The sequence below is a fragment of the Danio aesculapii genome, chromosome 2 (genome assembly GCF_903798145.1).
Source record: "Danio aesculapii chromosome 2, fDanAes4.1, whole genome shotgun sequence".
NCBI lineage: Eukaryota > Metazoa > Chordata > Actinopteri > Cypriniformes > Danionidae > Danio > Danio aesculapii.
Window position 1 is genome coordinate 47,979,622 of NC_079436.1, and position 24,386 is coordinate 48,004,007.

Consider the following 24,386-nt stretch of genomic DNA (forward strand, 5'->3'; position numbering starts at 1 on the left):
AAGTGTGCCACACCTGTATTTTACTGCTCATATTAAAGAGCATCCACTATGTGTCATTCTCACACTGAAGACTTTTGCAATATTTTTTGGGATTTAATATTATTAGTTGTTTTGTCTCATAATTTAGGACCGGCTTTTGGGGGTGGCATCCTCCTGCAGATCTTACTCTAACCAGTTCCAACACACTTTTCTAGAAGTTTGTATTGAGTCTGAAGGCTTGTTTAGCTTGTTCAAATGTATTTAAGGATAGGAGCTAAATTCTACAGGACAGCAAATTCTACATCCCCTTCAGGAGCCTCTGGTCAGAAACTAAGCACCGCCTTGTGGTATCATCACAGAGAAACTTCAAGTCACTTTCCAAAACCTCTTCATTAAATGTTCCTAGCAGTTAGAACGGTCTTCCAATTTCCACACGGACTGTTGATTGACTGTTGATGGAAGTAAACTTTGCAGGACACTCACTCTCCAGGAGTTTGAGAATCCCTGCTATATATGATAGAAATCAAAGTACTTTGACAGTGCTCAAATTCCAATTTACATTCACTCATTTTAGTCGACTATGTTAGAGAACTAATGTTGGGAAAAGTGAATGATGGTATAGGCGGTGATTTTTAGATCCAGCCCTGACTTCGCTAGTGTGAGACAGGGGCATATTTTGTCGGGGGGGATAGGGGGGAGGTAACCTCCCAATATTCATCACTTGCAATTACAAACCCCCCAGTATCTACTTGTAAAAATATTCATTAAAAAATATATCAATCAAGCACATCCAACCCCCCGGTTGAAGGAAAGATGATTCTTTCCTCCATTAAGAAACAGTTTTATCTGGACAGTATCAGGATCATTGACAGAACAGTTGTCAGATGATCATAGACTGCTGAAAAATGATAAAACAGAAACTGCAGGAAGCCATTCTCAAATAAAATGAATTAGTGACAAAATAATGCAAAAAACAAGCAAAATAATACTTGAGGCCATATCTTCTCAACGCTTAACTCTATTCACTCAAACTTGGTGTATGTTATGACGCCTGACTGTCACCTCATGGTCGGGGGAAATGAAAAATATTTTTGCTTATACCTCATAACACATATACATTCAGCCAAATTGAACAAAATTAGTCTCATTACATTTAGAGTGACAATCTGAGACGAATGATATCCAATATCTAATTTTTTCCATTTCAGGTGTCAGCCATTTTGAATTTTGTCAAAAACTGCTATATTTTAGGAACGCATTGAGGTATCATCACAGAAATTGGTATGCATTTTCAACACCATGCCCTGAACATTTTGGAGCCTTGTGGCCAAATGACATAAAAGAATGTAGAAAAATGATAGCTTCTGCTATAGGGGTGACACGGTGGTGCAGTGTGTAGCGCTGTCCCGGCTGTGCTAGTTGGCATTTTTGTGTGGAGTTTGCATGTTCTTCCTGTGTTGGAGTGGGTCTCCTCTGGGTGCTCTGGTTACCCACACAGTCCAAAAACATGCGCTATAGGTGAATTGAGTAAGCTAAATTGGCTGTAGTGTATGTGTGTGAATGAGAGTATATGGGTGTTTCCCAGTACTGGCTTGCAACTGAAAGGGCATCCGCTGTGTAAAACATATGCTTAATAAGTTGGCGGTTCATTCCGCTGTGGCAACCCCTGATGAATAAAGGGAAGGAAAGCTGAAGGAAAATGAATAAATGAATAAACTTCACATTTATTCAGAACTCATTGTTCCACTTGATCTGATGCTTTCCGTAGAGCTTGCTGCTTGGCCCCATTATTGCTGCTTGCAGCTATATATTTTTAATTGTTATTATTAATTGTCACAGCAAGATGGTCGCTAGAACAAGTCCCGGCTGTGCTAGTTGGCATTTTTGTGTGGAGTTTGCATGTGTTGGAGTGGGTTTCCTCTGGGTGCTCTGGTTTCCCACACAGTCCAAAAACATGTGCTATAGGTGAATTGAATAAGCTAAGTTGGCTGTAGTGTATGTGTGTGAATGAGAGTATATGGGTGTTTCCCAGTACTGGCTTGCAACTGAAAGGGCATCCACTATGTAAAACATATGCTTAATAAGTTAGCGGTTCATTCTGCTGTGGCAACCACTGATGAATAAAGGGAAGGAAAGCTGAAGGAAAATGAATAAATGAATAAACTTCACATTTATTCAGAACTCAGATTGTTTCACTTGATCTGATGCTTTCCGTAGAGCTGGCTGCTATGGCCTTTGGACTGCTTGGCCCCATTATTGCTGCTTGCAGCTATATATTTTGTTATTACTAATTGTCACAATATCCCACAATATCAGAAATTAATACATTGTACCCTGAGGCAGATACAGGCATTCATGGCTTCCACCAAAAATGTCTAAATCAGTATCGAGTTCAAAAATAACTAGAACCATACAGCATTAACAGCAAACACAAACATTCTGTGCATAGTGGAACTTTATTGTGGTTACATGTACTAATACAATATAATTAATTCCACAGTTTTGTTTGTCTCTTTTTTCAACATACTGTAGTATTTCAGTTTATTCAGTAGCAAACAAAACATGGTAGAGGTTACAAATGAACATGTATTGAACTGTATTGTAAACCTGTATACACAGCCATCACAGCAAAATGTTACACTTATGTTCAGACAAACTGACAAAAAAATGATTTATATAACATCAAAACGTGATCTAAGACACATCAAGTCATTTACATAGACAAGCAAAGAGTATTTACAGCAGTAATTGTTATTTCTTGACTGAAAACTCTTGCAGCAATTTGTAACTTAGAAATTATCAGACAATATGACAAGTTGAAATGAATGGACATAATGGACATCGCGTGGGTTTCCTCCCGGTGCTCCGGTTTCCCACACAGCCCAAAAGACATGTGGTAGAGGTGAATTGGGTAGGCTAAATTGTCCGTAGTGTGAATGAGAGTGTAAAGGTGTTTCCCAGTGATGGGTTGCAGCTGGAAGGGCATCCGCTGCATAAAACATATGCTGGCGGTTCATTCCTCTGTGGTGACCCCGGATTAATTCAGGGACTAAGCCGAAAAGAAAATGAATGAATAATTGAACATTGGGCATCGCGGTGGCACAGTGGGTAGCACGATCGTCTCACAGCAAAAAGGTTGCTGGTTAGAGCCCCGGCTGCGTCAGTTGGCATTTCTATGTGGAGTTTGCATGTTCTCTCTGTGTTCGTGTGGGTTTTCATCCGGGTGCTCCGGTTTCCCCCATAGTCCAAAGACATGCATTACAGATGAATTGAATAATCTAAATTGTCCGTAGTGTTTGTGTGTAATCGAGAGTGTATAGGTGTTTCCCAGTGTTGGGTTGCAGTTGGAAGGGCATCTGCTGCGTAAAACCTATGCTGGATAAGTTGGTGGTTCATTCCGCTGCGGCAACCCCTGATTAATAAAGGGACTAAGCCAAAAAGAAATTGAATGAATGCTTGAACATTAAGATTAAATTCAATGATAGAAACATGTAGTAAACTGAATGGTAAAAGATGCAAATCAAAAGCTTGATAGTAATAGTTACTGTATCTGGCAGTTACTGTGAATGAAACATTTTTGTTGATAAAACACACACATTTTGTGTAGTGCAAGGATATTTTGTGATTGTGTATTGTACTAACACACTTGAAAATATGCTGAAATGTTGACTAAAATGGCACCTGTGATGTTGTAATATATGTACTAAGAGTTTGAAAATATACCAATCGCTTGTCGCCAAACCAATTTTAAAATAAAACTGTAATGATTACAATAGGGTCGTCACAATCCTGGAATTCGGTACCAATCGATACTGAAATTTTGAAAACGTCCATTTCCAGTGAACATTTGAGAGCATTTTTAAACCGCTCTGATTTGCCCATGCTCAACACATGACTGTGATTGGCTGTGAAGGTCATCAGTTCACCGAACTCACCGCTGTTTACTGAGAGTAACCACAGATACAGATACAGTACACTGGAGCATCATGTCTATCAGCTAGTTTGTATATAAGCTTACATACGAGCGATCCGCTGATGAATTGTGTTTTTGAAACATTCCAGTGTATCTATATCTATGTTTACACTCAGTAAACAGCAGTGAGTTCGGTGAACTGATTACCTTCACATCCAATCACAGTGTTAACCTTTACTGCTCTGTCTCTTTGTGGTGTTAGAGATAGCAAGGGAGATTCACTTATTACTCCAGGGCCGAAGAATATTGGTTTTGGGGTTAACTCCCTTCTCTTTTCGTTGCAGTCGGTGAATGAACGAGCACACATGTAACTTGGTCCATCTATTTATTATTCTCCGTGTGGTACAACTACATCAGTCACCAAAGAGGAAACAGCACTCAAAACAGTCTCATTGCGAAAAGAAAGCACTCCTCTTTTTTAGTCTCTCCCTCTCCGCTTGACACACACACAAACTGCAGCCCCGCCCCTTAAAGGCCCACCCATTTTACAACAACAGCCATTTCTGTTGAGCATGTCAACACAATGGCAAATCAGCGGCATTAAAGAATGCGCTCAACAGTGCTCAAATGTTCGTGGGAAATGGATGTTATTAAAATTTCAGTATCGATTGGTACCGAATTCCAGTATCGTACAACCCTAGATTACAACTATTTTACCATACACTCTGACTCGCTCTTATAATACAAACACTGTTGGATTGATCTCTTTTATTAATGACGTAAGAGATGAGCATACTATTTCAGTGGTTTAAATATAATACTGAATAGAAAACAAGAATGCATGATTTACTAATCGTCAAAATTATCGTCGTCTGGGTGATATGTTTTAACATGACGCAGATTCACCTTTGACTTATAAACCCAAAACCCAGGATAGAGCGGTTCAATGAATGTTGTCTGAACTCTATGTATGAGGCTCATTGTTGTGTCAGAGACACTGAAGAAGGACAGAATTCCTGCTTTGGAATCCACATACACTCCTATCCTAGAGGAGATGGGAAATACAAAGAGTTTCTTCTGTTGGCCATTGTGCCTAAATGTGTAACGGGACTTGGAGCAGAACAAACTCCAGGAATGATCATTACATCCAAATCCACTAATACATCTCGGTGCCCAACTCTTGATGCTCTTATAAGCGAGTGCTACACCCATCCCATAATCACCCTCATTCGGTCTCCACTCCACCTCCCAGTAACAGCGTCCGCTCACACTCTCTCTACACAACACCCCAGAGAAGTTGTCAAATCTGTCGGGATGATCAGGATACCGCTGGACTTTGTCAGTATTAGTAGCCACTCTGTTGCCATCAGACAGACGGAGGTGTTTATGGGCTGTGTTTGGATCCAGAGAGAGCTGCTGGAAATCTGAGAAAGATAAAGTATATTTTGTTTTGTTTTTCAAAATTTTTTTAGTGTCATTCTGCATAATCCAACATAACGAAAAAATACAAGTATCACAATAATAAATATTGGTACATCAGGAAAAATGTCTGGAAATCAATCAAGCATGTAAAATAAGTCTCTGATGTCCCTAGAGTGTGTATGTGAAGTTTCAGCTCAAAATATTACACAAATCATGTTTGATAACTCTTTGAACTGACTCGCTTTAAATTCAAATGAGATTGTGCTCTTTTAGTGGCAGATTCAAAAACAAGACTAACAGCATATGCTAATGAGGGCAAGATTGTCACTAATGGGTGGGGCTTTCCCCCTCTAATGGCACGTAAAAAGGGAGAATGTCAATCAAAGTGTTTCTGCAGACTGTTTTTATTAAGTGAGATTATGAACTGTTGCCACACAACTGTGTTTAAACAGTAGTAATTTTTGCATAATAGGTCCCCTTTAAATCACATGGTTAGGAAATCAGGAAACTTTCACAACATTGTTTTCTTTAACAGTTAAAGAGGACTTTGTTTAGCTTTAGACAAGATTGTCAGACAAACAACTCTGAATATTTGTCTTTTTGGCTGCATTTTCACTGTATGGTTTAAGTTCGGATATGGCCCATGCACGTGTAGCAGGAAAAAAAATCACATGGATTCTAATTTACTCAAATCAGATTCAGGCCTTGATCATATGTGGAAATGTATACCCTTGGGTCTGCAGTGTAAGCAGGTAGATCGAATTTTCACCTGTCAATGTGGGTCATGCCACACGCGCCATTAAAAACCATAGGGAATGATGTAAACTCTGACGCTTTCATTTCAGAACAGACTTCAGCAAAGTCCCAAACCTTAAATCTTATATGCTAGGACAAAAAAGCTTTTATACGGTCATGTAGCACAAGTATTTAAGGATGTTAATGAAAGACCGCGTGCACAACATCTGCCATGTAAACAATATAAACTTAATTAAAATTATTGCATACAAAACATACATAAATCATGCAATGGACATGAGATTAAAACGTTTAAAAAAAAAACTCAATTAAAAGAATATGGCCAAATGAGAACTTTTCTGTCATATTTTGCTGAATACTAGTCATGGTGCACTTACACTAGGCTATCCAAACCGTGCCCAGGTGTGTTTCCCAGCTCGTTTGACAAGTGTAAGAGCTCTGAATCTGACCCAGATGTGGTTCAGTTGGCCAGCTCTGGCCTTGTTGGAAGAGGTGGTCCAGAGCACGGTACGGTTGGGCTTCTGCGCGGTACAGTTGTAGTGTGAGTGTAAAGCACACCTGAGCGCGAAACTGAAGACTAGGGCTGCACTATTAATCGAAAAAAAAGATCACGATCTCGATTCGACCCTACACACGATCTTAATTCAGCTTTTCTATGATTCAGATAATTATATTTTCAAGGTCAGGAGAGAAGCAACGCAGTCGCACAAGTCTTCACAGCAACATTGACACGTTAAAAGGCGTTAAAAGTGTCATACTGTATTTATAAGGTATAATTCACCCAGAAATGTCATTTCTGTGTTCATATAATGATGTATTCACGGCCGCGCAATCACACGTGAGCTGACCTCGAGGCTGTTTGTTTAGTGCCAAGAACACACACACGTGCGAGTGTGCGCAGCATGCCAATAATGGCTACTTTAGTGAGCAGAACCTGCATAGGCTGTAAATAACAAGTAATGAAGTTGTAATTAACATTCAGTTTGTTGCACAGAGCGATCGTTTGAGAGCCGCGCTGAAAGAATGATTTGCATGTGTGTGTTTTTTATCAGTAACCACAGCCATGAGCTGCACTCGGAAGTGAAAGTAAAACCTGTGCGCACATCATTTAAATAATCATATCGCATTTTACAGTTATGATTAAGACAAGCATTTGATATGTTTTTTCTTTCATAGCTAACACACAGTGTTGTGGATGAATATAAATGTTTAACAGTGTCAGTATAGCTACTTTAGCCTATATAATGTTGAAGATAATGCAAGAAAAAATCTAATAATGACAAATGTTCTCATAATGACAAATTTTACCAGTGAAAACAAATAATCTAATAATGTTGTCAATGACAAATGACAAGCACATGTCTTAAACATAATAATTAAATTTGATAATTATGAATGGTTATATTCTGATGTCATCATTTTACTGTGAATTAACAAACAGGACATATTGAAAGTCTGTTCAAGTCCACCATAATGACTGTACAAAGTTTTGCATTTTAAGCAACAGTAGACCTACACACAGGCCTAATATTATTGTTGTTTTACCATATCGTCACTTTAGAATGATAAGGTTCCATCTGACATTTTTGTCAAAATTAAGTTATTGAATGGCAATTTTTTTTTACAAAATGGGATGTTTTACATAAAGTTGTTTACATTTTAAGACTTAAAAAAAACAAAAAAAACAACAACAACAAATGTTGCACACATACTGTTTGCTATATGGATTACAAAAACTTTGAAGCTCAATATCTCAAAAACATTCAGAACGCAGATAGAACCTTATAATTCCAAGGTGACGATATGTTTAAGAATTAACAATAATAATAATAATAGCCTACTCATATTAACCTTTATTTTACATCAACAGAATCATGAGAAAGAATCATGATCTCGATTTTAAGCAAAAAAGCCAGATTAGCCAGAATCGTGCAGCCCTAACACGATGTCACCTTTAAGGGACTGTTTCATATGGATTAATTAATCATTCGTACTTTTTATGAGCGCAAACTGTCATAGTTTATTAAAGGTACAAATCCCTCGCTGCACGTCAGCTGCACCTTTAGCAAACCTTCTAATACGTGCTGCACGAGGACTTTTATGATTATTTATGAACGTCAAAAGCGGTGGATCTGTTTGGCAAAATATTTAAGTGTGTGTCACTGCATGCCAAACGACTAAAAATAAAACAAAATGATATAACTAAAGCATTGTCCACTTTGTTGAGCGAGAGCGCTTCACTTTCTGTTAAACTGAAGTCACATCATCAATGACGTAAGCATGCTCTGGCTGGGAAGGCAAAATGCAGTGTGAGTGCAGGCCGAGGTGGAGAGGGGAGGTGGGGCAAGTGCGCTTTTGCACGGTTCCAGGCAACTGTACCTAGTTTGAGTACACCCTCAGCCACTCTAACATCTTGATGGAAACACGCCTAATTCACATTTGGGATTTTTTTCTCCTTTTTTTGCCAACTTTAATTCGACTGAGATTTGCTTCATGTTTGAATGGAAACCCAGATAATGTGATTTCAAATAATAGGAAAATACCTCTCATGATCATTACAAAAACGAATTCTTTTAAACATGATGTAAAACTAATGTCTTATAAACATAGTGCCCATTTGAACAGCATGTATCATTTTACAAACTTACATTGTAGGAAGTCCTTCCTGGTCTTGGGTTCAATCTGGTAAATAATACTGATTTGTGATGCTATGCAAAAAAACAGATAATGTTAATGTTACTGCAAAGTAAAAAGTTAAAATTTCATATCCATTTCTATCATCTATCCTGCTTTCTCCTCACAGCTGTATCTCACTGTTACTGGAAAGAGCAGGCCAGATTTCTGAACACTGAACAGTGTGTTTTACTTCCATCACGATTTCATCAGTTATTTATATACGCAGACATTATGAAGATACTCGAATGTAAACAACAGTATATATTAAGGCTGAACAATATCACAGGATTGGATTATTTATTAAAGATTAAAAGATCGATCCAAATGAATGAAATCTTTCCAAATAGATCTAACTCAAATCATCTGGCGAAATTATATTCATATCGCAATGTATATTCTAGTAAAACAAAATATTGCAATGTCAGATTTTTCCAATATCGTACAGCCCTAGTTAGGCCTGTCACGATAAGGAATTTTTGTTGTGTGATATATTGTCACAGAAATTGTTGCGATAAGCGATATTATTGTCATTTTTAGATCATTTTATGCCACTGATTATATGATGATTATATAACAGCATAATAATGCAAATAACCATTAACACTTATAAATAAGTATCATTCGTAAGGTTATTTAGATTCTATAATTTGATGTTAAAAAGATAAATGTAAAATTATACATATTAAAGGTCCTATTAGGTAAATGTCCAATTATAAACTTTGACACCAGTGAGGTAGAATGTAAATATCATTGTAAGATTACTTTAACGTTATTTGTGAATTTTTAAATATATATAGTGCAACAGCAAAAATTAAGGTCATCTCCAAGTACTGCATGATAAGTCAATATATTGATTATTGTTACAGGCCTAATCCTAGTATATACTGCACAGTTATCGACACCTGAATACATTGTTCTGCTTATTTATGCCATCTAAACCAAGTAAATAACATGTGTAACCTGCTAAATCATCTAGAGAAAGACTTGGTGTGCAGCAAAATGTGTAATATATAGACAAACTGAATTTAATAGGCTTTCTTTAGATTTTTTAAATCTCTGGCAGCCTTTAGTACTCTAAATAGTTTTATTTCTGGTCCAACTCAATTAAATATTCCCTTTCTGTCCAATAGACATGTGCAATACTTTCTCCTATGCACTTGTACCTTATAACAATGTACAATGCAATAGTTTCTCTATGCAACAATATCTATAACAAAGATATTATAGATCTATAACAAATCTATACATACAATTCAACATCCAGAGCTTTTTGACGTTTTTTCATATTTATTTTGTGTTGTCTCTTGTCCCTTTATGTACACTGGAAGCTCCTGTATCCAAAACAAATTCCTTGATTCTGATTACAGACCAAAACTTGACAATTATGGTCATTTTTAGCAGCAGTATTTAGCAAAATATGCAAGTTTGGTTCAGTTCAGTGGCGTTTACATTCTGCACTACAATATGCTCAACTGATGAGGTGTCATGAAAACCCTCTATTGGTGTGATTCCAATCCCCTGTGATGTTTTTGGACTCTTTTGTGTTTTATTAACTCTGTTTACTCCCTTTGTGTGTCTGAAATCACATACAGTCCTACTATATAGTATGCAAAAAAAGAGTATGTGAACAGAGTAAAGTGTCTGATTTTAAAGTACTCAAAATGGCATGCTACTGATAAGAATCTGAAGTGTGCATCAAAATGGACACTACTATCCCAAGAGGTCTTAGGAAAGACTATATGAATAGAAGTGAACTGATGTGTGTAGGTCATGTGCCAATATGGCAGATATAAAAGGATTTCCATCCTGCTTTGGGGTTCATTCTGGGAAATAATGTTGCTTTTGGTGGATTTGCAATACTTTACCTTGACTATGTAGGATTTCTGTCTTCCTTGTGCAGAACTCTTCCATTTGTTCTTTCATTTGAAAGACAGATTTCCTCACGTCTTCATAAGGGGAGTCAGAACTGACAGCAAAATTGAACACATCTGTAGATTCCAAGGGTTTAGAGAGAGACTGAAATCTCTAGAGAGAATAAACAGAAAAAAATCATTAAATCATATTCATGCACCCTCACCACCACTCTGAGTTTGTGTTTCTTAATTATTCCTTAGTAACTCATTCCAGCTTCAGGGTTTTCAGTGGGGTTTTGTGAATTTGACCTTCATGAACATTCCTTTGCTTTGTTTTAATGGGCATTTGATGCTTATTCCTATCAATAAACTGCTATTGAAGTATTGGTCACACAGTCCTGTTACTCAGATCTCAGTTACCTGTAGGAAATGTATGTGATCATCAGTGTATGAAAGCTGCTCCAGCTCAGTGTTTCTCCTCTTCAGATCTTCAATCTCCTGCTCCAGTTTCTTCAAGAGTCCTTCAGCTCGACTCACTTCAGTCTTTTCTCGATCTCTGATCATCTGTGTGACCTCAGATCGTCTTCTCTCAATGGACTGGATGAGTTCAGTAAAGATCCTCTCACTGTCCTCCACTGCTGTCTGTGCAGAGCTCTGGTGGAGAATACAGACAATCAGACCGGCCTGAAACTATTAAGATACTTTTTCACATTTTTTTTACTGACCTTGTGAGTTTTCACAGCCTCTTTCAGCTCTTGAACCTTCTTCTCTCTCTCCTGGATTGTCTGTTGCAGATTTCTCTGCATGTTTCCCAAATGTTTCTGTTGAACAAATGAGAATATACTGTGTAAAGGTAACGTTTATATAGCTTTAAAGCTTCTTTTTATAATTATTTAAACATTTTTTTGGAAGTTATGGAATATTAGTGTTGCTGTACATGCACTTGATTTTCTTCTATACCTGTTTCCGTGTTCTCTCTGATGAAGAAGATACAGTGTTATGATTTTTATGTTCATCCATTGTACACAGTAAGCATATACTCTTCTGGTCAGTCCGACAGTAAACCTCCAGCAGTTTATCATGTTTTGAGCAGATCATCTCCTGAATTCGTCCGCTGGCATCAGTTATCTTGTGTCGTTTACCTGTGCGAAAAGCCTCATGACGCTCAAAGTGAGTCTGACAGTAAGATTCCAGACACAGCAGACAAGACTTGATGGCTTTATATTTTATTCCAGTACAAACATCACACTCCACATCTCCAGGTCCAGCATAACTGGGTGCAGGATCAAGTTTTTGGACTTTTGTCATCTTCACTTTCTCCACCACTTCAGCCAGCATGGTGTTTTTACCTAAAGCAGGTCTTGGAGTGAAGGTCTGTCTGCACTGAGGGCAGCTGTAAACTCTCCTCTGCTCATCTTGATTCCAGCAGTCAGTAATGCAGCTCATACAGTAACTGTGTCCACAGGGGATGGTCACTGGGTCCTTTAGGAGATCCAGACAGACTGAACAACTGAACTGATTCCGAGCCACAGAAATACTGGCTTCTGCCATTTCACTTGAGTTTTCTCATAGACAGAAACAAACACAGGGAAGCTTAAGTTTCGTTTTCTTCTCAGTGCGGAGCTGAAATAGCTTCCTGTGTTGTAGAGACGTGTGCAAAACAAGTATGGCGTGTGACTCAACAGTATGTTACTGACAATAATAAAAGCATCCACTGGGTGTCAGTCTTGCGCTAGAACCAGGGCTGAATGATGGACTAACTTGGGTTTGGCATTTTCACATAATAACACAATGTAAATGTGAACATTTAAACAGTAATTTAACAGAATGCAAGTTACAGTATATCATAACTAAATATAAAGCTCACTTAACTGGAAACACTCATGTAGATTTGAAGTTGTCATCTGGATGGTTATTAGGCCTATGTCAGTTCTGGGATACAAAATGCATCTGTTGCAATCTTTAAAGGTCATCCTGGAAACAAACAAACAAAAAAAGCCTAGCGGCTTTACAACATGCCTTTCAAAGTTGTGTCACAAAAACACTCCGTAATCCACTTAAAACGCTATTGAAACCCGTTTTCGGAGCGCAAATTACCGGTTGTATGTATATATATATATATATATCTGTCATTTTGGTCATACAGATCAGAATCAGTTTTATTGCCAGGTGTACTTCACACACACACACAAGGAATTTGTTTTGGCTACAGAAGCTTCCAGTGCACATAAAGTAAAGTGAGTGACAAGTGACAACACAAAATAAATATGAAAAAAGATGATAAACATTAAACAGATGCATTTAGTCAAAGTTTAAGACATCATTCAAAACTGAGCATAATTACAGTCACAACAAAATTAGAATTTGTAAAATAAAGTAACCAACTAGGCTGCATTTCCTGTAATCTCAGGCTCTGTGATCTTCATTTAGAAATGCATAATCAGAAAAACTACTGAATCTGAGAAATCTACATATATTATTTGCTGATTTCCTGTGTTTTTGAGAAGTTGTGAATTAATGATTGTGGTTACCTGATATTGCCAAACCTGTCTTCTTCCAACAACAAAGACAAACTTTATCACAAGGATTTACTTTTCACACGCTGGTCTGTTATAGAGTGGAGGAACTATGACGTCACCTTGTAGGCTAATCGGCTGCTAGCATAAAACTGGTTCCCTCGATAAATCCCCATAGGATTTTCCCATAGGCTTTTCGAAGATTGCAAATAATGAGCTCTGTGTTCAAACACTGTTCATTACACTTACACGTTTTGTCCAGCCGGATAATCCTCACACGAAAATTCAACTTTTAGCACGTTTGAGTTCTAAATGCAAACGCAAGAACTGAAAAGCTAACATTAGGCTATAAACGCACTACAGTGCCCTCGGGGCGCTCACCTGTGATGTCAGCACCGCTCTGCTACAGACGACTTTTTAAGCTTATTTTTAGAAATATGGTCCATGACAAGGATTTACTCTCTCGGTTTATTATATTATAATCCACATTATATATTATAAACAAATATTCCAAAACACATAGATCTACGTGCCTTTTGGATAGTTTTTAATGTGGGAAATGAATTTTGTTTTGCTTTACGGTTGTTGTAAAAGTTTTAAAACTGTATGTATAAATGTGCCTACATGTTATCCTAAGACATATTTAAACAAGTGTATCGCTCACATGCATATAGCCTGCTTACCTTAGGCATAGACGACAGAAATGAGGCGTGAGGGACAGGTCTATATGCCTGCAAGTTCCATCATAGATGGAGAACAACATTCAATACTCTTTCTTTTTTTTTGACACAAATTACAGCAAAACGCAACCCATACAGTCACATATGCTATAAATGTTAAGGAGAAGTGTAAATACTGCAGTTATGACAGATTAAATATGTTCAGATGAAGAAAAACGATGAAAAATCAATTGATAGGATTAAAATGTTAATACGTCTGTATCTTTACACATTTATTCACACGTTTGCATTACTGAGAGCAGGAAAGAGACAGGCTGCACTGGTAAGCAGTATCCCCATAATATCGTTAAATAAAATAAATGATCAACAAATTAGTCTGTCTCGACAGCCTTTACAAGTGAAGACATTATTGACACACAATATGAATTCCCAATTAGAAAAATACTACAAACTATAAAATACTATTCATGAAATACTTAAATCACAGACAAATCCAAATGTCCAACATAAGCTGGCTGCGCTCCAGACCAGTTCAGCTCGATGACTCGATAATGTCTCCAACACCGCCTGTAGTCCCATTTAGCAACTTGATAGCAACTGTGTTTTTATGTCATAGAATAAAACGTGAAAGTATCTTGAGTTTGTGTTAGCCACAAACCCTTTTTAACCAAAATCCCATTTGAAACTGCTAAAATGCTAACTGGCTTCCGGGTTTTTGCATACAAATTGACGTCATAGTTCCTCCACTCTATTGTGAGGACATTTCCACACCCCTAATCATGATGCAACATTTTACCAAATATGATTGATTTCTTTATTTGTCAATCGTATACCATCATGTGAAGTCCTAGACCAGAGATGGGCAAACTCGAGTTTTCCAGCACTAATCAAATACACCTCAACATGCTAATCAGTGTCTTTAAGATCACTAGAAAACTACAAATCATTTACAACAACCAAGATTTTGCTTGATGGAAGAAGATGCTGATTTGATCAAATTGACATTTATAATGTGATTTGTGCTGCTACTCGATTATTATGTTTAGTATGTCACACTTGACCTACTTATTTAGACCCACTCTTACATAGACAAGGTTCATGTGATAATCTGAAGATTCGTCATAATTTAAATATGGCAAAGTTTGACTCTTGAGCCTTCATCTAACCAAAACCCAGGATATAGCAGTTGAGTGAATGTGGTCTGGACTCTGTGGATGAGGCTCATTGTTGTGTCAGACACTGAAGAAGGACAGAATTCCTGCTCTGTGATCCACATACACTTCTATTCTGGTGGAGATGTAGGACGCAGGGAGTTTAGTCTGTTTGTTATTGTGCCAGAATGTGTAATAGGACTTAGAGCATAACGATCTCCAGGGCTGATCATTATACTAAAATCCACATGCAGTTGTGTCTACCTTCCCATTGATGCTCTTATAAGAGACCGCCACACTGACTCTATACAGTCTCCCATTCCCACTCAACTCCACCTCCCGGTAACAGCGTCCGCTCTCGCTCTTTCTACACAACACACCATTAAATTTGTCAAATCTGTCAGGATGATCAGGATACCACTGGATAGTATCAGTGCAAGTTGCCACTGTGTTGTCCTCAGTCAGACAGACTGTCTGAGAACTTACTCTGGTCCCCTGGGCTCTGCGCTGGTTGGGAAAATTCCAAATTGAACCAAAACACTCGATTACAATTGGCTTAAGATTAACAAGCAAAATTGCCAGTGTTTGTAATTTTAGGTACTGAAATTTAACATAGCTGTTTATTTAAGTTGTGAATATTTCAGTTCAAAACACATTTTCATACATAAATTCAATACTTCATATTCAGCGTCCAGATTTCTCTTCCAAAATATTCAATTCTGTAAAAAAATAGGATGTATAATATTTAGTGTTGCTCTATATTCATTCATTCAATTTGCATAATTATCTTCTCTACCTATTCTCTCAGATGAAGGCAAAGGTTTTATCATGTGGCTGGCCACAAATAGAAAAGATCTTAATTTATATTCATTTCATACCTCTTTCTTTATCCTCGCTGATGTAGTCGATACAGTGTCATGATGTTTGTTCATCCATTGTACACAGTAAGCATATACTCTTCTGGTCAGTACGACAGTAAACCTCCAGCAGTTTATCATGTTTTGGGCAGATCATCGCCTGAATTTGTCCGCTGGCATCAGTTATCTTGTGTCGTTTACCTGTGTGAAAAGCCTCATGATGCTCAAAGTGAGTCTGACAGTAAGATTCCAGACACAGCAGACACGACTTGATGGCTTTATATTTTATTCCAGTACAAACATCACACTTCACATCTCCTGGTCCAGCATAACTGGGTGCAGGATCAGCTGTTTAAACTTTTGTCATCTTCACTTTCTCCACCACTTCAGCAAACACCACATTCTTGTTTAAAGCAGGTCTTGGAATGAAGGGGCTGGGGTAGGCGCAGTGGTTAGCAATGTCGATTCACAGCAAGAAGGTCGCTGCTTCAAGTCCCGGCTGGGTCAGTTGTCATTTCTGTGTGCAGTTTGCATGTTCTTCCCGTGTAGGCGTGAGTTTCCTCCGGGTGCTCCGGTTTCCCCACAATCCAAAGACATGCGCTATAAGTGAATTGGGTAAAACAAAAGTGGCCGAAGTGTATGTGTGTGTGAATAAGAGAGTGTATTGATGTTACCCAGTACTGGGTTGCTGCTGGAAGGGCATTCACTGTGTAAAACATATGCCAAAATAGTTGGCGGTTCATTCCGCTGTGGCAATACCTGATAAATCGAGAACTAAGCCAATGGAAAATGAATGAATGATTTAATTTTTTTGTCACATCACTTAAGGCAGGGGTGTACAATACAATCCAGAGCCATTATCCACAAAACTTAAGCTCTAGTCAGTTCCAACACACATTCCTGTAGGCTTGACTAACTGGTTTAAGTGTGTTTAATTAGGATTAGAGCAAAGCTCTTCTGAACAGTAGCTCTTCATGGAAAAAATGTGTACACCCATGATTGTCAAATGTTTTTTTCTCAGGGGAGTATTTGTCTAAGACTGTTGAACAAAAAAAGAAATTATATAAACTGGAAGTTTGTCATCTGAAGATGTAACTACCCGCTGGTTATTAAAACAGTCCACGCTTCCCAAATACTGATGTCCATATCTTATTTATTGAACACCGTAAAAACAACTAAAGACAAACAAACAAACAAACAAACAAATCAGTTTCACACAACATAATTAATAGGACATTAAATAAACAAAAGAAAATACAAACAATATTTTCTTCTCCGTGTTGGCCTGATAACCAGCAGTAGAATAATCAGAAGCATTTAACATGGGTCTGCTAAGATTGTTGTCCCTGTTTCATCTCTGCAACTGTGTGTCTTGCAGAACTTTGTTTTGCGTTTCCACAACCAAAAAAAGCTTACAACTTAGCAAATTTTTTGGGATGGAGACATTGAATATAGTGTTTAGATAGATGGGGTAGTGGTGGAAGTAAGTATTGTGATCAGTGAGATGGGCTTGTTTGAGGGAAAAATTGTTGTGATGGGAGAGGTGAACTTGGTGAGGGTATAAAAAGAGGTAAATGGAGAGGTGGGAGTGGATCTTGCTATGGTAGAGGTGGGGATAGTGGACGTCAAAATCTTTTGAGAATTGAGGGTAGTGGAGGTAGTGAAATGATAGGAGGACATGGTGGAGGGACAAATAGAAGAGGGGAGGCTGGTGGAGAGACAATATTTTGTGACCAAAGAGGAGGGGGTAATGCAGGTGGTGAATGGAGAGGTGGATGTGGATCATGTGACGGGAGAGACAGGGGTGGTTTTGCTTCATCTCTTTCAGATATATTTTTCTCCTCCTTTTTGCACAAAATGTACAGTTGCTCTTTGAGTTGAGAGACATGTTTGTGCACATCAAACGAAAGAAGAGAACTGTCCTTAACTGATTCATTTGAAGATGCAGGAAGTGTAACAAGATACTGGAAACTCTGAAAACAGAAAAGAAAAAGTCTTAATTGGCTGCACAATTACCTTACAACCCGAACTACAACCTCATGCTGTGTTGTGTGTTTATTCAAGTTACTTTCATTCAGCGAATGACTGAAATCTCTAGAGAGAATAAACAGTAAAGTTTTTAATCAAAATCTAGTGACTTGAAACAAAGCCAGGGGGTCTGTGGGGTTCTGGGGCCTCATTTATAACTGCTGCGTACACACAATACAGACTCTGAAATATTAGTACGCCACCTTCTACAAAAACTTGACAGGAAAATTTTAGAGACAAAGCATTGCGATACTGATGTTGAGCTGAGGGAATGACAGCAATATTTAAGTTGAAAAATGTTTACTTCCTTCATCTGATGTAATTTAACCTGTTCCTCATAGATCCACTTATCCATAAATATCTTCTACACACCACTTTAATCATTATTTTTAGTCCTAATAATTAATACAGTGTGATTTTTGTGCAATAATGATATATTAAATGATAAATTAAAAATACAATGTTGTACTGTAGGTAAATATTAATGAAGTGTGCGATGGTTGGCTTCATTGCCAGTGTCTTTTGGGTTCATTATAACCATTGTGAAGTCAACTTTAGCATTAGGCAATGTAGAACCACTAAGTAGGCGAGTGAAATATCCTATTCAAGTGAAAGTACCATTACTTGCCCAAAAATATAGTGCGAGTAAAAGTATCTTTTGTAAATATTACTCAAAGTATGAGTTAAAAGTAGCCCTTTTAAAAGTACTCGAGTGGTGAGTATTACACTGAAGGTCTGATGTGTTTACATGCAATTTGTGCAGGTTCTAAGACTGTATTTGCATGCAACTGATAAATAGTAGTAGGCAAATTAAACTTTAGTGACAAGGCAGCACTGGCCCGATCATCATTCAATCACATTTCAAAGCATTTTGGCTTTCCTGTAAAATATAATTATGACGGAAGTAGTTGTGGTGGCACCTTCTTTGGTTATTACATGTGTTTTCTGTCACAACTTGTTTAGCCTGCATTAATAGATTTAGTAAAGCTACACAATTGTTCATTAAAAGATCAGGATCTCAATTCAATTGCCCATGCTACATAAATTATAAAGCTGCATTCAAATTTGCATTTGATCAAGAGATATTCATTTTTTACATTTTTCAGTTAGATACAACGTTATAAAAACAACACAGAAGTACTGGGATAACAGCTTATAGTTCAGATATAAACATTTATGTTTACGACAAAGATTAACAACAAATGCAACTAGACGCTGTTGAAAGTTGTTTAACCAAAAGGTGGCGACAAACAATCATCAAAAATATGCCACTGAATAATTCTTACTGGGAAATACACCTGGTAATAAAACATTAAGAGGAGTTTGTTTATAAACTAATTTCGAGATGATCACATGCTTAAGATTGAACACAGCTAGTCAAGCATTAGCCAATTTATGATTCACCAATCAGATGATTCCTTAGTCACTATAAATATCCCAAGTTACATATCACAGCCATCTTCATTTTGAAGAATCCCCCCTCTACCCCTACTCCTCCTTTCCTAGATGGGTGGCACGGTGCCCCAGTGGTTAGGACTGTTGCCTCACAGTAAGAATGTCACTGGTTGTAGTCCTTTCCAAAGAAGCGACGTTTCTGTGCAGAGTTCTCCCCGTGCTCACGTGGGTTCTCCTGTTTCCTCCCACCGTCCAAAAACATACAACTCAAGTTAATTGACTATTTCAAATAGGCATCATAGACCTGCTCCTAGTAAGTAGCTATATCTTAAGAGCAATCACTATCTGTTCAATTGTTACTACAGCAGGAGGGAGTTTTCAAGATCTACCTGAGCTCAAACTCCCTTCTTGCCCTACAACGGGACAGAGCCCCAGGCTCAAGGATCTTATGAGCTTAGGGCTCTCTCCCTGGACAGCATGCCAAACATGCTTTATGACCAATCATTAGCTAAGTGTGAACTCAAGTTTTTAAGAGTAAGTTATTGAACCATTAATTAAAAATTGGACTAAAAAATAAATATGCTGTGTTGTGCAAGATTCTGTTATATTTGTTGAAACCAAAATTTTCTTGCAGTAATTTTCTTGTAATAAATGGAAAGCAAATGACATTTGTCTCCTTTCTTTTTTTCTGATCCAAAAAATTGTCCAATTCGTGACTCAAAAACAGTATTGATCTGAAACATGAGATATGTGATGCCACTACAATACATCTGTCACTCTCTTTTGTGAATTTTAATTATAATGTAGCTCAAACTTTATCCACAACACCACTCTTGTGTGTGTGTGTGCGTGCGTGCGTGCGTGCGTGCGTGCGAGTGAGTTAGTGAGGCTGCAACCGTCAGAGCAGAGCTTATTATTATTCACAACCATTCCAAATATGGTCAATATGGACCGTCTGATTTTAGGGACATTTTATGCGAAATAAAAGAGCATATAAAACCGTTTCTGGAGATTTCTTTACTTGCCTAAGCCTCATACCTACTATGTAGATATCAGAGAATAAATTAACTTCAATGCACATACGCAGGCTGCCTGGTAGATTGTGATTTCTAAAGCTGAAATTGTGTTCAGATGTGCATACACAAGGTTTTATAAATCAAAAAAAAACTGACGGTGGCTCAGTGGTTAGCACTGTCACCTCACAGCAAGGCCGCTGGTTTGAGTCCCAGCAGGGCCAGTTGGTATTTCTGTGTGGAGCATGTTCTCCCTGTGTTAGCGTGGGTTTCCTCTAGGTGCTGGAAGGGCATCCGCTGTGTAAATCATATGCCGGAATAGTTGGTGGTTCATTCTGCTGTGGCAACCCCTGATAAATAAGGAACTAAGCCGAAGGAAAATGAATGAAAAATGATTTTCAGCAATCTGGTGTACGTTAAATTTTATGTAGGTTTGTACGCAAAGTTTTATAAATGAGGCCCCTAGGATCTATGAAGTTCTCCTCTAACTCTTTTGGGCCATACATTGCTTTTAATTAGAATCAAATCTTATATTCTACCTCCTGTTTAAGTAGTTGTCACTTGTACATTACAGTTAGGTTAAGGTTTAGAAAGATAAAAAAACTCTCCTAATGACTGTTTTCTTTTCTCAGTTACCTGTAGGAAATGTATGTGATCATCAGTGTGTGAAAGCTGCTCCAGCTCAGTGTTTCTCCTCTTCAGATCTTCAATCTCCTGCTCCAGTTTCTTCAAGAGTCCTTCAGCTCGACTCACTTCAGTCTTTTCTCGATCTCTGATCATCTGCGTGACCTCAGATCGTCTTCTCTCAATGAACTGGATGAGTTCAGTAAAGATCCTCTCACTGTCCTCCACTGCTGTCTGTGCAGAGCTCTGGTAGAAAATAGAACAGCACTCTGATCAGGCTGAAACTGTTCTTTAAGGTCCCATGAAGTGGTTTAAAATGTGCATTTTTATTCGATGTTTGATATGTAAGAGGACGGTACATAGAGTAGCTCCTCCATTTAAAAAATTAAAAAAGGTCTGCCAGTCAGAGTGATTGTGATCAAGCGCATCAAATGAAAAATAAATGAGAAGCATCTTGAAGGGGCAGGGCATGACAGATAATAGAGAGCATTTGATTGGTCAAGATTTGATGAGAAAGTAAAGTATGAGGTGATGTAAAAATAAATAATTGATCCATTTAGGCGTAAATGACAAACTGCAAGCCTTACAGATTTAAATCAGTTTTATATTGTGTTATGTTTCGGAGCACAATAGCTAATAGATGTCCTTGAAACTAACAGACTGAAACTAACATCAAAAAAAGTTTATTTTAATGTCATGGGACCTTCAAGCTTCTTTTGTCCTTCTCTCTTTACTGACCTTGTGAGTCTCGACAGCCTCTTTCAGTTGCTGAAACGTCTTCTCTCGCTCCTGGATTCTCTGCTGTAATTTCCTCTGTGTGTCTTCCAACTGTTTCTTTTGAACAAATGAGAAACTTAGAAAGAGAAAGTATAGAACAGCTTTGGCACTATTATATTTCACTTTTAAGATTTGTTGTTCACTTGAAATTTCCTTTTTTCAATTTTCATAAATTCGGCAGGATTTCTGGCAAAGGTTTTATCATGTGGCTGGCCACAAATATAAAAGATCTTAATCTATATTCATTCCATACCTCTTTCTTTATCCTCTCTGATGTAGAAGAAACAGTGTTATGATTTTTATGTTCATCCATTGTACACAGAAAACAGATGCACTTCTCGTCAGTCCGACAGTAAACCTCCAGCAGTTTATCATGTTTTGGGCAGATCATCTCCTGGATTTGTCCGCTGGCATCAGTTATCTTGTGTCGTTTACCTGTGTGAAAAGCCTCATGATGCTCAAAGTGAGTCTGACAGTAAGATTCCAGACGCAGCAGACACGACTTGATGGCTTTATATTTTCTCCCAGTACAAACATCACACTCCACATCTCCAGGTCCAGCATAACTGGGTGCAGGATCAGCTGATTTGACTTTTGTCACTTTTAGATTCTCCACCATTTCCACCATCACCACATTCTTGTTTAAAGCAGGTCTTGGAGTAAAGGTTTGTCTGCACTGAGGGCAGCTGTAAACTCTCCTCTGCTCATCTTGATTCCAGCAGTCAGTAATGCAGTTCATACAGTAACTGTGTCCACAGGGGATGGTCACTGGGTCCTTCAGGAGATCCAAACAAATCGGACAGTCAAACTTCCTTTGATCTACTGAAAACTTGCCCTGTGCCATTTCACTTTGCAAACTTGCAGACAGAAAGAAACAGAATGGCTTATCTTGGCTTTTGTTCTGGGTTTGCTTTGGTAATATCTCTGGAAAAAAGGTTTGGTAATGTAATATCAAAAGTGAAGTCTAGTGCTGAGTTTGAGCTGTGGCAAAGAAAGATTCAATTTAAGAAACCTTGAAGACAAATGCTGAGAACAGTGAAGGTCCTTTTCCTGGAACATGCAGATGAATGATCCTTAATCTTTAAATGTGCACAGGACAATCCAGACACTCTAGAACATAGATGGAGGATTCCTGAAGAGGAGATTCTGCATTTGAAGAAAATCCTAAAAATCTGGATGCTAAGCTTGTGGTCGTTGTCCCTGTTGCTGCTTCAACTCTGCAAATTTGCGTCTTGCTGAACTCTCTTGTTTTGGTTTCGTTTCTCTGAAATGAGGAGCTGTATGGCAAGCCGCTTTGACATTTGACATAGTATCTAGTGAACAGTGTTGGGTAAGTTCATTCATTTTCTTTTCAGCTTAGTCTCTTTATTAATCCGGGGTCGCCACAGCGAAATGAACCGCCAACTTATCCAGCACGTTTTTACGCAGCGGATGCCCTTCCAGCCACAACCCATCTCTGGGAAACATCCACACACACACTCATTCATTCACACTCATACACTACAGACAATTTAGCCTACTCAATTCACCAATTCACCTGTACCGCATGTCTTTGGAATGTGGGGAAAATGCGGAGGAAACCCACGCCAACACAGGGAGAACAGGCAAACTCCACACCCAAACGCCAACTGACCCACACGAGGCTCGAACCAGCGACCTTCTTGCTGTGAGGCGACAGCACTACCTACTGCGCCACTGTGTCTGTGCCTGTTGGGTAAGTTACTTAAAAAAAGATTACAAATTACCGATTACTACTGGAACATTGTAATATGATAACAATATTAATTACTTAATGTAAAAAGTAATCAGATTACTAATTACTTTACTTATAAGATACTTTAAAACATATAAAATATACCTATAACATACTAAATATACGAGAAACATTACAGTGGGTTGATCACAGCAGCTTGACAAATTCATAAGACTTAACGAGTTCACCCAAAACTTCAAATTCTCTCATCATTCACTTGTTCCAAACCTGTTTGTGAACACAAAAGAAGACATTTAGAAGAACTGAATACCTGTAACTATTGGCATCCATAGTATATCCAAAGCACTGCAGTGTTTGGGTGTTCTGTGTTTGTCTGAGGTAATTAGTCTACCGAAATGTGTATATTCCATACAAAGTATGAAGCTGATCGGTCAGAAATAACGAACTTGCTCACGCAAAATACACAATATGTGAACGGCCCCATAAGCAACTATGCTTCTCATTACATTCAGAAGATACCATCACTCCCGATCCTGCACAAAAACCAATTTAACCTGTTTAGGCTGAGTTGGGCCTCTGTGTTTTTAAGCGTCGGTGTGCTCCTTGGTGACAAGCATTGTCCTAAAATGCTTACTGTTCTAGTGTTGAACAAATTGCTGGTCAAGTTAAAAGCAGTCGAAAGTTCTTTAGAGACTGGACATAGACTGCTTTTCACATTAATATTTGTGTTTTTACACTCAATGAAAATAAAGTGATGTCTGTAGTTCTTCTTGAAGAAGCTGCCACTCTTGTCAGCAGTAGGCATGTGCCGGTATCACATTTTCATGCTGCGATTAATTGATTGAGCTTTTATCACGGTATACGGTATTATCACGATATTGTAATTTTACTAGAGAAACAGGTAAAAAAACACAAAAAACTTCAGTAAAACTTAGTAACTTTAATAACTTTTTAATTAACTAAAAGTACTTCAAACATTTAAATACAAATAAATATAAATAAAACAATACACAATATAAAAGTAAACTTGAG

At 38.0% G+C, this 24,386-nt stretch overlaps 2 protein-coding genes across 2 annotated transcripts; both read right to left on the reverse strand.

The window, feature by feature from the left end:
* Positions 1–2,416: 2,416 nt before the first annotated feature.
* On the reverse strand, positions 2,417–12,244 carry LOC130247754 (tripartite motif-containing protein 16). The gene is made up of 6 exons (XM_056481203.1): positions 11,560–12,244; positions 11,325–11,420; positions 11,020–11,253; positions 10,612–10,771; positions 8,719–8,778; positions 2,417–5,316 (listed from the first exon to the last, which is right to left on the reverse strand). The coding sequence occupies exons 1-6, from the start codon at positions 12,148–12,150 to the stop codon at positions 4,742–4,744; spliced, it is 1,716 nt and encodes a 571-aa protein (XP_056337178.1). The 5' UTR covers positions 12,151–12,244; the 3' UTR covers positions 2,417–4,741.
* A 4,780-nt stretch (positions 12,245–17,024) lies between these two features.
* On the reverse strand, positions 17,025–22,881 carry LOC130247768 (E3 ubiquitin-protein ligase TRIM47-like). Its single transcript, XM_056481228.1, has 4 exons — positions 21,894–22,881; positions 21,602–21,697; positions 20,876–21,109; positions 17,025–17,776 (listed from the first exon to the last, which is right to left on the reverse strand). Exons 1-4 carry the CDS (start codon positions 22,482–22,484, stop codon positions 17,429–17,431), a joined length of 1,269 nt encoding a protein of 422 aa, XP_056337203.1. The 5' UTR covers positions 22,485–22,881; the 3' UTR covers positions 17,025–17,428.
* Positions 22,882–24,386: the final 1,505 nt, after the last annotated feature.